Below are 15,978 nucleotides of genomic sequence, written 5' to 3' on the forward strand. Positions count from 1 at the left end.
ACTGTAAAGTTAGGGGCTGTAAATCACCCCGTCTGCAGCTGGACTTGAAATAGACTGTAGCTTAAGGAGACTCAGAAAGGAAAAAAATGTAAGTATTGATACTTACCTGGGGCTTCCTCCAGCCCCATAAACACGTCTGAGTCCCTCGCCATCCTCCCGCAGTCTGCCGTTCAGCCGCGATCAGCCCCGGTACCAGGCTCAGTCAGGGTCTTCTGTGCATGCGTAGACCTACTGCACATGCGCAGTAGACCCAGACTGACACGACTGAGCCTGTTACATAGTTATTTGGGTTGAAAAAAAGACATAAGTCCATCGAGTTCAACCAGATCCCTGTTACCAGGGCTGACTGCGGTTGAATGGCAGACCGCGGGAGGACAGTGAGGGACTCAGACATGTTTATGGGACGGGAGGAAGCCCTGGGTAAGTATTAATTCTTTTGATTCGATTCCATACACACAACGATTTTCTGGTTCAAATCCCAGCAGATTCGATCACTGATTAAATCTGCTGGGAATAAACGCCACCTAAATGCCTGATCGATTTGGATCTAAAAACAATTGGAAGCGTTGATCAGATTGGATAGACAATTTAAAAAAAGTAAGTAGATTGTATTATTATTGTATTAGATCTGAGGCAGGGCAGGAGCAGTGGTTGATCGGAGGCCCACATCGTCGCACTGCATCCAACAGTTCAATGTTTCAGTTCGAGCAATTCTCAAATAGATTCCCTGCTGGAATCTACTGAAAATCATTCTGCAGTGCATATATGTATAAATAAAATGAATCACAAAAATGAAATAAAAAAGGTAAATACTTCAAGTTCTGTGTGTGAGCTGTAGAGCATTAAGAAACTGTTGTCATTCACTTGAGACTATAGAAACTTAAGGTGGGCATACATCTAGCGATGACGGACAGAATCGACCAAGAGACAAATCTCTCTCTGATTGAATCTGATTAAAGAGAGATCTGTCGGCTGCCCACACACCACAGACCAATTCCCGATCAATTTCAGCATGAATTGATCTGGAATTGGCCTTGTAACCCCTTAATGTGCTGCCCCCTGTGCCCAGCGCTCTATACATTACCTGTCTATAGCCACCGCTTGTCCTCCACTAGATCCGGGCGCAGTCCTGTCCTTGGTCCACACACGCACCCACGTGGTTTCTGACATACTGCGCAACCACGTGGGGTGCGTGTATGGACCGAAGACTGTGCCCGGAGCCAGGGGTGGACACAGATAGGTTATATACTGTATAGTGTACTGGGCACCGAGGGGGCACATTGTACATTAGGGGGGACAGCGTTGGGGGTTTCATCGCCTGTCCTGCTATTGCTCGTTATTATCACCGCTTACCCGATTGAGCAAGTCGGCCCTTCAGCTCGCAGCATGCCCGACTGGTTCATGCAACCAATTTCAGATCGAAATTAGTCACATCGTCAATAAAGCATGCACCTGCCAGCACAGATTTTCATCCGATTCGCTTATAATAATCGAAACAGCAGGGCCGGCCCGCTCATGAGGCGGGGTGAAACTTTTGCCTCAGGCGGCAAATTTCTAGGGGCGGCATCCGCCCGTCGGTGGGTGCGGGGAGCCGGCCGCCCAGCTGGAGGGGTAGCGGGCAGGACGGGGGTATATTGGGTCTAGCGGCGGGGAGGGGGTCGGACCCCCCCTCCCTCGCCTGGGTCCCCCGTCCTCCGCTCCCCTCCAGCCTTAAATACTTCAGAAGCGCAACTCGTAAGAGGCAGTGGGCGGGGAGGACTCACCTCTTCCTCGATCCAGCGTGAGCTCCACTGACGTCACTTCCTGCAACGCCGCCCACTGTATTGTAAATGGACGGCGCTGCAGGAAGGGACGTCAGTGGAGCGCACGCTGGATCGAGCGAGGAAGAGGTGAGTCCTCCCCGCCGCTAGGCCCAATACCCCCGCCCTGCCCGCTACCCCTCCAGCTCGGCGGCGGCGCCTCCAGCTCGGGGGGGGGGGGGGGGGGGCAGGGCGGGGGCAGCAATAACTTCTTCAAAATTTGCCTCTAGCGGCAAAAAGTCTAGGCCAGCCCTGCGAAACAGATGGTCGCTTGGCCGCCAAGTCGTCTGATGTATGGCCAACCTTAAAGAGGAACTCCAGTGAACATTTTACTGTTGGCAGGTGATGTAGCTGCTGCATGGTTTTTGACAGTTGGAAACAGCTGTAAACAGTTATTTCCCACATTGCAACAAGGTTCACAGACAGGAAACTGACAAAAGTTAGAACTTTTCTTGTGGGAGGGGTTACTTGTGGGAGGGGTTTCACCTCAATATCAGTCATACAGCGCCCCCTGATGGTCTGTTTGTGAAAAGGAATAGATTTTTCATGTAAAAGGGGGTATCAGCTACTGATTGGGATAAAGTTCAATTTTTGGTCGGAGTTTCTCTTTAAGATTTTAAACACAAAATAAGACTATAGTATTCCAGGAAAGTTCTGTTTAAGGTTAGGACTATAGATACAAATATTTCTCTCATTAGTTTTTTGCCATGTCAGGTCTGTTTTAAAGGGAATCTAAACTGAGAAGGATATGGATTTTTCCTTTTAAAATAATACCAGTTGCCTGACTCGCCTGCTGATCCTGTGTCTCTAATACTTTTAGCCACAGCCCCTCAACAAGCATGCAGATCAGGTGCTCTGACTTAAAGTGGATCCGAGATGAACTTTTACACATTGCATAATTGTGTTCCTTTCCTATTGTTTATAGGGCATTCCTCTGGCCAAATACTTTTTTTGTTTTTGTTTTAATACTCTAATTCCCTATAAACTAAAGAAGCCTTGCCCACAAGTTTTCAGAGAGCCTTGGCAGTAGCAATGGCTCATGGGAGCTCAGTCTGGGCAGGAGGAGGTATTAATAGCCAGAGATTTCAGAGTCAGAGGGAAGGAGGAGGGGGGGATTAGGTTGTGTAATGTTTACAAACAACATGGCTGCTGTCACTGTATTACAGGAAGAAATAATCTTACTCTATTGAAGCTGTTTTCAGCTAGTTTTGCTGTGTAAACTATCTAAACTTTAGATAATATGTATAGACAAGTTACTTGTTATAGTTAGTTTTTCATCTCGGATCCGCTTGGTCGGGCCCGGCTGGATTAGCTGCATACTTGTTTCAGGTGTTTGATTAGGCCACTAATGCAGCTAAAGAGATCAGCAGGACAGCCAGGCAACTGGTATTGTTTAAAAGGAAACATCAGTATCCCTCTCAGTTAAGATTCCCTTTAAGCTTGCATGAATCAGCACAGCTACACAATTTTTTTTTATTTGAAAACTACAGTTCCAAACATAATACATCCGACTCTACACAACATGACTGATCTGACAATTTGATGTGTTGAATATTTGGGTTAACTTGGGCTTTAAATAATTTTTAAGGGTGATCTTTGAAAAGCAGAAAAGCAGCAAGCTAGTTGAGGAGTCCTGCAGAGACTCCAAACTTTAGACAGGCTACATGAGAGGGATCTGAAAGAAACTCCCTGAAGCAGATCAAAGACAGTGTGAACACACAACCGCGGGCTGTTCGGCTGGCGGCCATATCTGCGCATTGTTCTGAGAATGGCTGCCAGGAAAGGACCAGGCCATGAAAAAGTACACAGCGATCAAAGGGCAACTTACATTAGCAGCTCCCAGTAATATGAGAGTCGGTCCCAGCCCCAAGGTATAGATGGAGCGGAGCATCACTGCCACCAGGAAAGGACGAATGCCGAATGGCTTGGGGAAGAAGAACAACATGGCCGTGCAGATGCCAACTGCGATCCACAGCAAGACAGAGATCCATGGAGGAAGAGTCCCTGCAAATATCCACACACAAATTCACATGCCATGCAAACAACTCCAAAATGCACTTTCTACTGAGCAGATTCTACGGACAAACTGCACATAAAATGTAATTACGGTAAGTATAAAACTCAGAAAATGAATATTGTACTGATCCAGTTTTGTAGGAAGGGCAAAAGTGGTATTTTTAAAGAGCTGGTTAAGCCACAGTTTTACATGAATTTAATAGAGCACTATTTTACATTAATTATGCATTAAAACGGTCTGCAAAATATATGTATAAAAAAAGTGGAAAATATATTTTCAATATAAAACAAAATTAAAATTACACTGAATACAGACATGAAAAAAATCAAAACAAGGCAATGTGTACGAGTATAATGCTTTCACAGATTTCTCTGAGGATTTAGCAGACACGGGTGAGGAAAATATTCTTTTTGAGACAACGCATGTGAGTCTAAACATTCATTTCTGTGCTACAGAAACATGAATCGAGGTCAAAGTGGAAGAGAGAGGCTACCCACACAATATTATGTGACCAATACAATAAAAAAAATAGGCTATTGGATTTAAAATGGCCATTTGAAAAACAATATTACGCTATTTCTATAACCAGAGACACCCTTTAAGCTTCTACACTGGAGAGGATTTGACGTTCTAAACACGGTCGACAAGACATTTATAGCCCAAACGATATGAAACAAAGAAATCCCAAGTGGGCCAGGCGAGTTTTAATCACATCATTAGCAGGGAGATAAAACAATGTGAATGCACACACGATCGGGCCCCGAGACCTCTGTCGAAGTGTCACTCGTCACCATGCTTTGACTGTCACCTTCGCTTCTATAAGAGACAGTCGAAGCTGCAACTATCTTTAGGATTTAAAGTGACAATCATTTCCCTAACTGATCCGCGACGCCATGGACGCTTTTAATGAAAGCCAGCTGAAAGGCGACAAGATCTGCTACTAGAAGACTGCGTCCCGTTCTCCGTGGCGGACCTGTCAATCTCGCTTTCCGCAGTCGTCTTAATAGGAAGCGACTGATCAATTTTCAGCCCGACTACTGTACTTCCTTGTACCGCCGCGTTTTACATTCACCTCTTCATTAAAACCAGAATGTGTAAAAGTCCGTTGAAAGGATAAAACTTTTATCACAAGGCGGACTTGGGCAAGTGCAATTTACATCTAATCTGACCTCGTAACATATTCCGGTGCTATTTCAGGAAAATAAAAAACTCGTTGATAAAAAAAAAAATCTAACAGCCACATTTGCGTGGAAGAATGTAAAAAAAAAATAGGATCTGTCCACGTCTCAAACAGACCACTGGCAAACAACGTTTAATCAGGAATATAAAAGCTCTGATTGCAGAAGAGGTATTAACCAACCGATTTTTGTTCAAGGTGCCCATTAATGATACAATCTTGATTGTACAATCTTACCACTTCTATGAGGGACTACCTAAATGTTAGCCAATGGTCTTAGAGTAGGGTAAATAGAAGGGTGCATTCACACTATGGGCTTGATTCACTTAACCGTGATAACTCAAATATCACACCTTATCAAATATATCACACCTTATAAGAGTAGCATAGCGAGCGCTACGAACCCGCAGAGATTCAGGGCAGGATGAGTACCATTGCCAATTAGCCCAGAATAAGTTCGTAGCGCTTGCTATGCTACTCTGATAAGGCGTGTTAACCTTGATAAGGTGTGATATCTTTGATAAGGTGTGATATTTGAGTTATCACGGTTTAGTGAATCAAGCTCGCTCAATATCTGTTGCATTGCATGGCCACTCAGTGCCCATACACTTCCTGTTCACTGCAAGGCCACTCAGTGCCCACACTTCCTGTTTACTGCATGGCCACTCAGTGCTCATACACTTCCTGTTCACTGTGTACTCACTGCCCATACACTTCCTGTTCACTGTGTACTCACTGCCCATACACTTCCTGTTCACTGTGTACTCACTGCCCATACACTTCCTGTTAACTGTGTACTCACTGCCCATACACTTCCTGTTCACTGTGTACTCACTGACCATACACTTCCTGTTCACTGTGTACTCACTGACCATACACTTCCTGTTCACATGTCTGCATGTGACGATCATGTTATTCTAACTCCCTCCATGCAGGCTTTAAATCGGTCCATTGATATTGGGGTGCTTTTCTGCAAAATTACAGCGCCAGAGTTCAGCAAAGTACTGTAAACAATGTATCATTATGGGATCATTTACACTTTAGCACTTATGATTAGTGGAAATCGCAAACGCATTTCATGTTGCATTTCTGAAGACCTTGTGATACGATTCTCATTCACTGAATCAGACTTCATATTGTACTGTACTGAGGAGAGGCATATTACATTGGATTTCTGCTTAAATCTGATCTAATATCTAGTTTGGGCTTATGGCTGGTGGCAAATAATCAGTATTGCATATATACCGGTATCAATTGTTTTCCACACCTTCTAAATGCATGGACAGTATTTACAGAGAAAATACTCCAGAGAAGACAGGTATACCCAAGCATTAGTAGGAGAAAGTAGCACACAGAAGACAGGTATTCCCAGCAATAGCAGAGAGAGCAGCACACAGCAGACAGGTATGTGCAGCACGAGTGTAGAGTGTAGCACAGGGCACACAGGTATGCACAGTGACACCACTAGTGTAGAGGGTAGCACAGGGCACACAGGTATGCACAGCATTAGTGTAGAGTGTAGCACAAGGCACACAGTTATGCACAGTACTAGTGTAGAGTGTAGCACAGGGCACACAGCACTAGTGTAGAGTGTAGCACAGGGCACACAGGTATGTCTTGCACTTTTAGAGAGAGTTGTACACAGAAGACAGGTATGCCCAGGATTGTAGGACAGTAGCACCGAGCAGACAGGTATGTCCGGCAATAGTAGAGAGAGTAGCACAGAGCAGGCAGGTAATCCCAGCAGTAGTGGAGAGGGTAGCACAGAGCAGACAGGTATGCCCAGGGCTGTAGGCTACAATAGCACACAGCAGTCAGGTAAGCATCAATAAAGTGGACATACTGAATTTCGAATACAGAGAGGAAGAAGTCAAGGTCATCAGATATAAAGAATGTAGTGCGATGAGGAAGTATCAGATAAGGAAGTGGTATTATGCAGGTCCCGGGGTTCCCATTCTGCATCAGGAGGGGTGAGAAGAAGGAGGACTATGAGGAAGTTCTCTTTCTTAGAAAGAAAATTACATGGAATTTCCTCCCATCAAGCGTAAGCAGACGTAGATCATTGACAAGTCTGACTTGCATCCCCGGTTTTGTTGCAAAACATATTCTTTTCAGGTCATGTGTGAACATTTTAAACATTTTTAAGCAGCATTTTGTTTAGATTTTTCTTATTGCTAGAAAATTGTAGAAGGTGTGCCAGTTTGCAAGCCAAAATCATTTAAACCATAACTTCCTGCATCAGTGCAGTCCTACATGTACTCCGCCATTCAGAGTCGGGACAAGGTCCTCCAGCACTCAAGGCTGAGACACCAAAGTGCACCCCTCCATCCCTCCCACCTCAGCCGTCACACACTGCTTGCTATTAGAGTAAGAGGCACCCAGGGCCCCCAACACCTTAATCTCTAGTTATCTGGCTTGCAGTAACTACCATGTACCCCTTTTTCTTATTTCTCTCTGCTTCAAACACATAGCTGATAGCTGAGTGAGTTGTGCGCCCCCTCCTACACTGCGCCCTGAGGCTGGAGCCTCTCTCGCCTATGCCTCGGAACGGCCCTGCAGCCATTGATTTCAACTTGCAGAAAGTGGTTTCCAGCTTCCTGGACTTAATCAGAGCAAGTCATGGAAAACCATGGCCTCATGGAGTACAGCTTGAGGGCCCAGCAAACGAGAGAAACCAGGCAGGTCATGGCGACCCACCAGGAGGAGCAGGGAAAGCACAGGAAATACTCTAGTACCAGGCCAAGTGTAGGCATGCATTATAAGTGATTAATATAGGTACATATAGCTCAAAATATTCTGGATGGTCATGGCTAGGTGTGACACAAGGAACCATAAATGCCCCCTAAGGCCTTCTGTTTCTTAGGCTACGGCTTATACCCATTAAGTCGCTCCAATCATGCAAGTGGTCATAAAACATTATTCCACAACAGAGAGATGGGGATGATGCAGACTCACACGGCTCCCCCCCTTCCTTGTCAGGGTGACTGTTCACAAAAACACGTGAGGTGGCCGCCAGTGACCTTACAGCTGTGATGAATATTTATGAAGCTTCTGCACAGACAGGCCTCCCCGAAAGACAGAAGATGCTTGTCCTGCGCAGCCTGAAGACCCAGGGGGCCAAGTCTGCCGGCTGAGACACGTGCAGGCACATGTGGAGTACAAGCCGCACCGACGTCATGTGATCCTGCACACACAGGGGAAGCTGAAAGAGGTATTATAAGCTAACTGAGCGCAGCAGACATCTGGCTGAGCACTGAGGGGTGTGTGTGTACGCACACTACCTGCAGGATATTCTATCTGTCCAAGCACTGTGTATACCAAACTGTTATACATTGTTCTTAAAATGTCATTTAAGGCATCAGACATAAAAGAGAAAGAAAGATCACACCGAGATACCTGAATAGGGATCAGGCAGGGATGGGGTTATAGTTAGACTACAGAATAGATTAGGGATATGGATGATAAGGTAGCGACAAGCAAGGGATTTGGGTTAAGGTTACCTCCAGAAGGGGAGGGGCGTCAGGAAAAAAGGGCAATGGAGACTTCCGCAAGTAAAATATCGGTGAAAATACCAATATTCTTCTACTACAGTTTAATGATCCCCCCGTGTTGCCAACCATCCCTGCTCCCCTCCTTGGTGCCTAGCCCTTAAGGCACCCCGATGCCACAGAGACACAAGCAGCAGCAATTAAGTGACATTCGGGCACCTGGGGCTACTGATAAAATAGCGGGCCCGGAGTCTATGCATATTGCAGCAATAAATAGGGCCATCTGTCCATCCATCCGCCTCGGGTATCTGAATGTCACTTCATTGCCCCAATTAGCCTCCGGCGGCCACATTTCTCCTGATTGCCAGTAATCGCGACTGGGTGCTTTGCCGCAGCCTCGGGCCTTCATCATTGTCGCTAATCACAGGTTCTATCTGCCTCAGGCACCCATCATTGCCGCTAATTGCGGGTTCGGGCGGTCAAATTTCTCTTTAATTGTGACTTTTATCATTGGCACCTATGGCAGCTCCCTTTCTTCCACAGCATCTCTGGTGCCCAATTTTCCTGTTTCAAGGGTAGTGCCAGGTGTAGCCCAGGGAGGAAGATTAGTAGATTAGTATTAGTCACTGTTTAATGGGTGTACAGCAAAGGAAGAGGAGGGTGGCTCCGGGTAGTATCAGGCAGGAAAGGAATTAAAGTTAGGCAACATGTTTAGGAGACAAGACAAGGAAAGGATCTGGGTTAGGCATGGTAACAATTCAAATTTGGTATGTGTTGGTGTGAGGTTATTGAGCATTCATATTGAACGACCATCATATAGGCTCACTGAACGAGAAATCATTCAGATGCCCATTAACTCCAGAGGCAGTGTTCCTGATCGCTTGAACGCTCCTTCGCGTCGATTGTTCGTTTTCGCATTCGTGCCAATGTTTACAGATGGATCAGGGAACCGATTGTTCATGTTTTCCCTGTTGCTGTATGTCGCTGCTTTTCCCCGATCCATCTGAGCATGGGTACCTAGCTTTATTAGGTGGGGGAGTGCTATGCCACAGAGAGAATGGTAGTTATGTTTGGGGGATTTATTAGGGCTGCTGGACATGGAAGGGATAGTATGTTACGTGATGGGGTGTAATCTGAGTGGGATTTCTAGAAGAAAGAGAGAAGATTTGGATCAGGATAATACCATTGTTGGCTAACTTGGAAGAAAAGGAGTAAGCTTTCAGCTATGAAGCCTTCATCAGTCTTACTCCTTTTCTTCTACGTTAGCCAATAAATGGTATCATCCCAATTCAAAACTTCTTGCTTTTTACTGCTACTAACACAGTTCAACACTCTACTGCTTTTACTAGAAGAAAGTAGGAAAGGTATGTGAGGTTTGAATATGGGAAAGGAATTGTCAGTTGGAGAGCGCCGACAGCTCTGCCACTGGAACTAACGCTGTAGAGCCATGAAAAGTGTCACATACACTGGAGGGAGATACTGTGGGAGACTTGGCCCCCAACCCCAAACACTGCAACATTCTACAATCCATTCACTGTAGTCATACCCCCTCTCATACAAACGTGAAAGGGTAGGTGGCTCTACAGCAACATGCAAGACATACTCACCTGCAATTAAGTTTGGTGTTTTGTTTTGTTTTTTGAAGCAGGGGGGGGTTCCTTTATAGGGCGAGGAGAGGTAATTAGAGGTCATGGCCAGAGAGAGAAAGATCCTGGCTATTATAGATATATAATCTATTTTTTTAACAAATCTCTCCTGCCCCCTAACTAGCCTGTTGCTAGCCTGTTGCTGTTGCTACCCCCAACCAAGCCGAAATATTCACAGTGAGGTTTTCCAATTTAGCGGTCATGTAGTTCCCCTCTGAGTGGACAACCATAAGGCTTGAAGCCACTTTGTGCTGTCCAACCTCACTGCTTCCCACACCACGCAATGTAACAGAATCCACTGCCACAATCTGAGGTCACCCTCCAACCAGCTACATCATACATGTAGCCACGCCTCCACCAATCATCATACTGTGCAGGATATTTAAGCTGCACCAGCCACTCCCTTTAATTAGTGTCACAGGGATGGGGTGACTGGTGCAACTGACCCTCCCTTAGACGACTGAGGAGGCTGAGAATCTGTGATGAAGTGTTAAGTTGACTAAGTTATTTAAATTTGGAAACATAACTTATTTCAGTTTCTGTAACAGAATAGTATATAGGGATCTGCAGCAAACTTTACTAAAATTCTTTGTATGTGACAGCAGACCCAGGGAAGAGGTTTCTCTTTTCCTATGTAAAGGTAAGGTTTCCCTTTAACCGGTGTTGGCTTGCACAAGTGTGCCCGAATCTCTGACAGAATATATTGCTGGAAGAAGCTGCCAAAAGTCCATCAGGCACAACTATTAATAATCCACTTTGCCAATAAATTAAATGCTACCCAACATCACTGACTGCTAAATTATTAAATGTGAAGAAGCCGGTATGAGCTGAATACACAGATTATTTTGGGATTCCATAACTCGAACTGCAGATACATTGCATCACCTAACACTTCATGCCCATTAAGCAGAGTCACTATACAGTCACAACTATATACACTCACTGAGCACATTATAGGATACACAATACCAATGCTGGGTAGGAACCCCCTCTGCTCTCAAAAATAGCCTTTGTGGTAAGGATCCCACAAGATGCTAGAAACATTCCTTTGAGATTTTGCTCCATGACTCCATCCTGGGACCCCATGCGACCCCCAGCCTCCCCTCAAGTCCTATACCCAAATCTTTATCACAATCTTTACTTATAGTCAAGCTGTGCATGAATGGAAGGTCGCCCTAAATGTATGTATAGAAAAGCCCAGAATTTACAAAGTATGCTGGTGCCCTAATATGTGGATGGTCCCAGAGATAAGGAAGGCAACATGCTGGGCCAGAAGAGGCTCTTTCCATGCAGGCAATGTGGGAACAATTCTTCGAAAAGGAGTAACATTATTTTGGCAATCACAGGAAAGTCTCTATTAGAGACTGTATCATGTGTATTACAACACACATGGTTTATTTGTTATAGTGCCCGTGTGCCGTGTACCAATACATTGGACAAACTACTAGACTACTGAGGAAAAGAATATTGGAACATACAATATATATAACATTGAAAGAGGGTTTAACCTTCCTGGCGGTAAGCCCGAGCTGAGCTCGGGGTAAGCCGCCGGAAGGCACTGCTCAGGCCCCGCTGGGCCGATTTGCATAATTTTTTTTTTGCTGCACGCAGCTAGCACTTTGCTAGCTGCGTGCAGTGCCCGATCGCCGCCGCTACCCGCCGATTCGCCGCTATCCGTCGCGCCGCAGCCGCCCCCCCCCCCAGACCCCGTGCGCTGCCTGGCCAATCAGTGCCAGGCAGCTCTATGGGGTGGATCGGAATCCCCTTTGACGTCACGACGTCGATGACGTCGGTGACGTCATCCCGCCCCGTCGCCATGGCGACGGGGGAAGCCCTCCGGGAGATCCCGTTCTTTGAACGGGATCTCCGGATCTCCGATCGCCGGCGGCGATCGGGGGGGCTGGGGGGATGCCGCTGAGCAGCGGCTATCATGTAGCGAGACTTTGTCTCGCTACATGAAAAAAAAAAAAAAAAATTTAAAAAAAAAGATTTGCTGCCCCCTGGCGATTTTTTTGCAAACCGCCAGGAGGGTTAAAGGACACAGTCTGTCCAAACATTTTAAAACTAGCCATGGAAAATACTTTAGTCTATTGCAATTTTGTGCTATAGAGAAATTGCCAATTAAATGGCGAGGGTGTCACAAAACCAGAGAAATATCCAAAATGGAAACAAAATGGATTTATTAGATGAAAACCATGACACCCAATGGTCTGAATGTGGAAATTTACCTAAATGGTTTTATTGCAAATGATTGAGATTTGCAGCCTCTAGGGGGCAGACGGTTTAGTATTGGACATTTCCCTGATACACAGTATGAGTTCTTTTGTCAGACTGGCAATCTATTCTAGGGTTCTTTCACACTAGGCAACACACGCACGAACCATATTTAGTGCACGCATTATGACCTATGGCGTGATGAAGGGAAGTTGCGGTTCGATAGTGATCAGCGACGCTAGTTCTGATTAACCCGATGGGAAAATGCTTGCAGCGGACGATTAAAAGCTACAACATAACGCTCTGGAACGCTTTGTCTAATGTGAAAGGTCAATAGACTTTCGTGTTACTCCCCTTACCGCATCCTAGGAGCGATCCGTTAAAACACTGTTAAAACACACGGATCAGCTCCTAGTGTGTAAGAGCCCTTAGTAGCCCTGTTTTGGACAAAGTCACAGGAATAGAAGTCTAGCCTCACCTTTCAGAGTCATCTCTTCTCTAAACAATTCTCTTTACTTTTCATCACATGTGCCTGATAAATTCTCAGTGTCTGTTTATTATTCAGTCAGTGAATAGAGCTCTGCTAGGCAGTAGACAAAACTGGACTGAAACAGACAGAACAGAACTGACAGGAGCTCAGTTCCCTCTCCGTTTTAGTTTCCCTGAGGACAGTGCTTTTAATGTTAGATCTGTTGTTTATTTTTCGTTAAAATCATAATGAAGCTCTATTTCTGTAATAAGAGGGATAGGAAGACAAATTCACCCTGTAGGCTCACAGTCTATGTTGCCTATGCAGAAACCGTTATTAAACTCTACCTGCACACATCCACTCACCTTCATCTCCGTCATCTCCAAATGGATAGAAGAGAGCCACAGCCAAGTTAATGAACACGGCCAGATTGAAGGAGATGCTGCCCCAGAGGGAGATATGTCTGGAGAACCAGAAGAGAGCTGGATTACCTGGAGAGAGAGAGAGAGAGAGAGAGAGACAGGAAGTCACTGAGCATGGCCAATGTATGTACAAAAAATGTACTCTTCAAAGTAATTAAAGCTGTATTCCAAGTTAAACTGTAGTCCATAATCTGCTCATTTAGGCCCAATTTCAAGAACCACCATTAAGGCTACTTACACACCAAGACGTTGAGTTTTAGGGGACGTTATGGTCGCATAACGTGCCCCTAACGCAACGTATGGTGTTGTTGAAGTTGGACAGATTGAGCTGCGTTATGCAGCTCTCAAAGCAGCAGCTCCAGGTTAGTGATAGGAAGTCCGGATCTTTTTAAGGATTCGGATCATTTGAATCGGATCATTGAAAAGATCCGGATCTTTCAACCGAATAATTTGAATCATTTTACTAGGGAAGTAGACTGGGTGAAATGACCAGCAGGACAGGACTTTCCCTGCACTGTACATTCTGTATGTTCCTGTTTCTTCCAGACAGACATCCACTGTGAACCAAATCTTTCATTGTGATGATCCGGATGATTCGACTCACAAAAAAGATCCGGCTCAAATGAACGATTCGTTTATGATCCGGACAACACTACAGTCCTACCAGAGTCCCTGCAGTGCAGTGAATATTAATTAGCCATGTGGCTGGCAGCGGAGGAGGAGGAGGAGGAGAGACCGCCTCCTCCTCCAACATTACTGAGCATGTGCAAGCAGTCTAACGCTGCTTAGCCCAGTATAACATACAGCATGCAGCACCTTGTTTAAACGTGCTGCGTTACTATGTAACGCAACGTGTGCACTGTGAACAGCACAATTGATTTTACAGTGCTGTGAGTTAGGCTGCGTTACTGGCTGCTGTAACGTGGGACTTTAACGTCCCACTGTGAAACCAGCCTAAATGTTATATGTGCACATTGGTGAAGATTTCCCGCATTCTGTCTACTCTACCCCTTCCCAATGTAGGCATTTCTCTGCAGCGGTCTGTGTCTTTTCTCCTCACCAAATGGTAAGATATTCATACATTAGTTCAGGCTTTCTTAACCAGGGTTCCTTGAGTACACAGCACGGGTTCCTTGGCATTTTCCCCCATCGTGGGGGAAGTATACTAGAGCACACTATAATAGGTGGTACAGGTACTGTAACAAGAAGCACTAAATTGGGGCATCAGGAGATGGTATAATGAGTAACAGTGTAATGGGGGTAGTGAAATAAACAGCCACACAGACTTTTCAAGACCATGCCTCCTGCAAAATAAATGCAGGGGTTCCTCAAGACCAAAAAATTGTTTGCAGGGGTTCCTTGAGATCCAAAAGTTATGTGCAGGGTTCCTCCAGGGTAGAAAGGTTGAGAAAGGCTGCATTAGTTTGTGTCCCCTCCCCACCCACAAATATAAGAAATCTGTCTCTGCTTCCCCCCAAAATATTGGGATTTCCCTGTAATCGTTTGAATGTTTGGGTGGAGTTAGTCTCTAAATGAGGAATCAGGAATAAAAAAGAATAAAAAAAAACAACAACACTTATCTCTGGAAAAAAACAAGATGCCAGCCACATACATACAGCATTCATTTCTATCTTGTTTTCTTTAAGCAGCATGTGCTGAGGAGACGTGTGATCAACTCACATGATGGGCAACAGGCAAAAACCCTGAAATGTTCATTTTCACACACGTGTGTCACACGATGGACATCGCTATCAGCTGAATACTTGTTTACTATTACTTAGGCATTGCCGAGGCAGTCACATGAGGAGGAGGGAGGGGGCATGTAGCAGAAAGCAGCAAGTCAGAGCCTCCCTAATACATTCTAGTGCACACTTCTGGCCACAAAATAAAGATGCTGACTGGTTGTAATGCATTAACAGTTCTTTTAAACATTTCTGAAGGAACACCTTGAAAAGTATCATTAGACTTGGATTTGTACCTGGCCCTGGTCAGGGTCACTGTGAAACCTTTCAAAAAGTAAAGCTTGGAGATATCTTAAAATAGTATAACATGTCCTTGTGTTATTATCATTTTGCACTCTCCCAGCAGCAGTGCTACAGGGACGGGATGTTATTGCCTGCAGGACCAAGTGCCATAGGGCTATACTTCCCACAATCCTTAGTGCTGACTGTAAGCTACTTATATACCCTGATGCTAGGTACACGCAATGCAAGTTTCTGACAGATTTACTCTCAGATCGAATATTTCCAATATGTCCGATCTGATTTCCGATTTTTTTCAATTGATTTTCCATGCACTTCTATGAGAAATCGTTTAAAAAAATAAATTCGAAATCAGATCGGACATGTTGCAAATAATCGATCTGACAGTAAATCTGTCAGAACATTGCATCGTGTGTACCTAGCATTATACCTGGTACACACCATGCAATTTCCTGTTAGATAGAAGGGTCAAATCCATTAATTCCGACAGGTCCGATCTGATTTCCGATTTTCTGAACGAGTTTCCGATCACTTCTATGCTACGTAATTTTTCTGTTCGATTTTTATATAAAAGTGATTGGAAAATCGATCATTAAAACGATCAGAAATCAGACCAGACTCATTGGAAATAATCGATCCGACCCATCTATCTGACTGGAAATTGCATGGTGTGTGCCAGGCATAACAATGGTGAATCCCAATGATTAGTTTTGCTGGTCATGGGATGACAATGGACAGTGTAATCACAGGAACCACTCCCTCCT

General features: G+C 45.0%; 1 protein-coding gene across 5 annotated transcripts in view; it reads right to left on the reverse strand.

The window, feature by feature from the left end:
* ITPR2 (inositol 1,4,5-trisphosphate receptor type 2) overlaps positions 1-15,978 on the reverse strand; it is a 467,841-nt gene that overhangs the window by 70,952 nt on the left and 380,911 nt on the right. For all 5 annotated transcript variants that reach the window (XR_011030536.1, XM_068277594.1, XM_068277593.1 and 2 more), the window contains 2 exons: positions 13,176-13,301; positions 3,628-3,803 (listed from right to left, as the gene is read on the reverse strand). Coding sequence is in view for 4 of the 5 variants with exons in the window: in XM_068277594.1 (XP_068133695.1) it covers positions 3,628-3,803; positions 13,176-13,301 (302 nt within the window). In the remaining variant the exon portion in view is untranslated. The remainder of the gene's footprint in view (positions 1-3,627; positions 3,804-13,175; positions 13,302-15,978) is intronic.

This window comes from Hyperolius riggenbachi, chromosome 3 (assembly GCF_040937935.1).
Source record: "Hyperolius riggenbachi isolate aHypRig1 chromosome 3, aHypRig1.pri, whole genome shotgun sequence".
NCBI lineage: Eukaryota > Metazoa > Chordata > Amphibia > Anura > Hyperoliidae > Hyperolius > Hyperolius riggenbachi.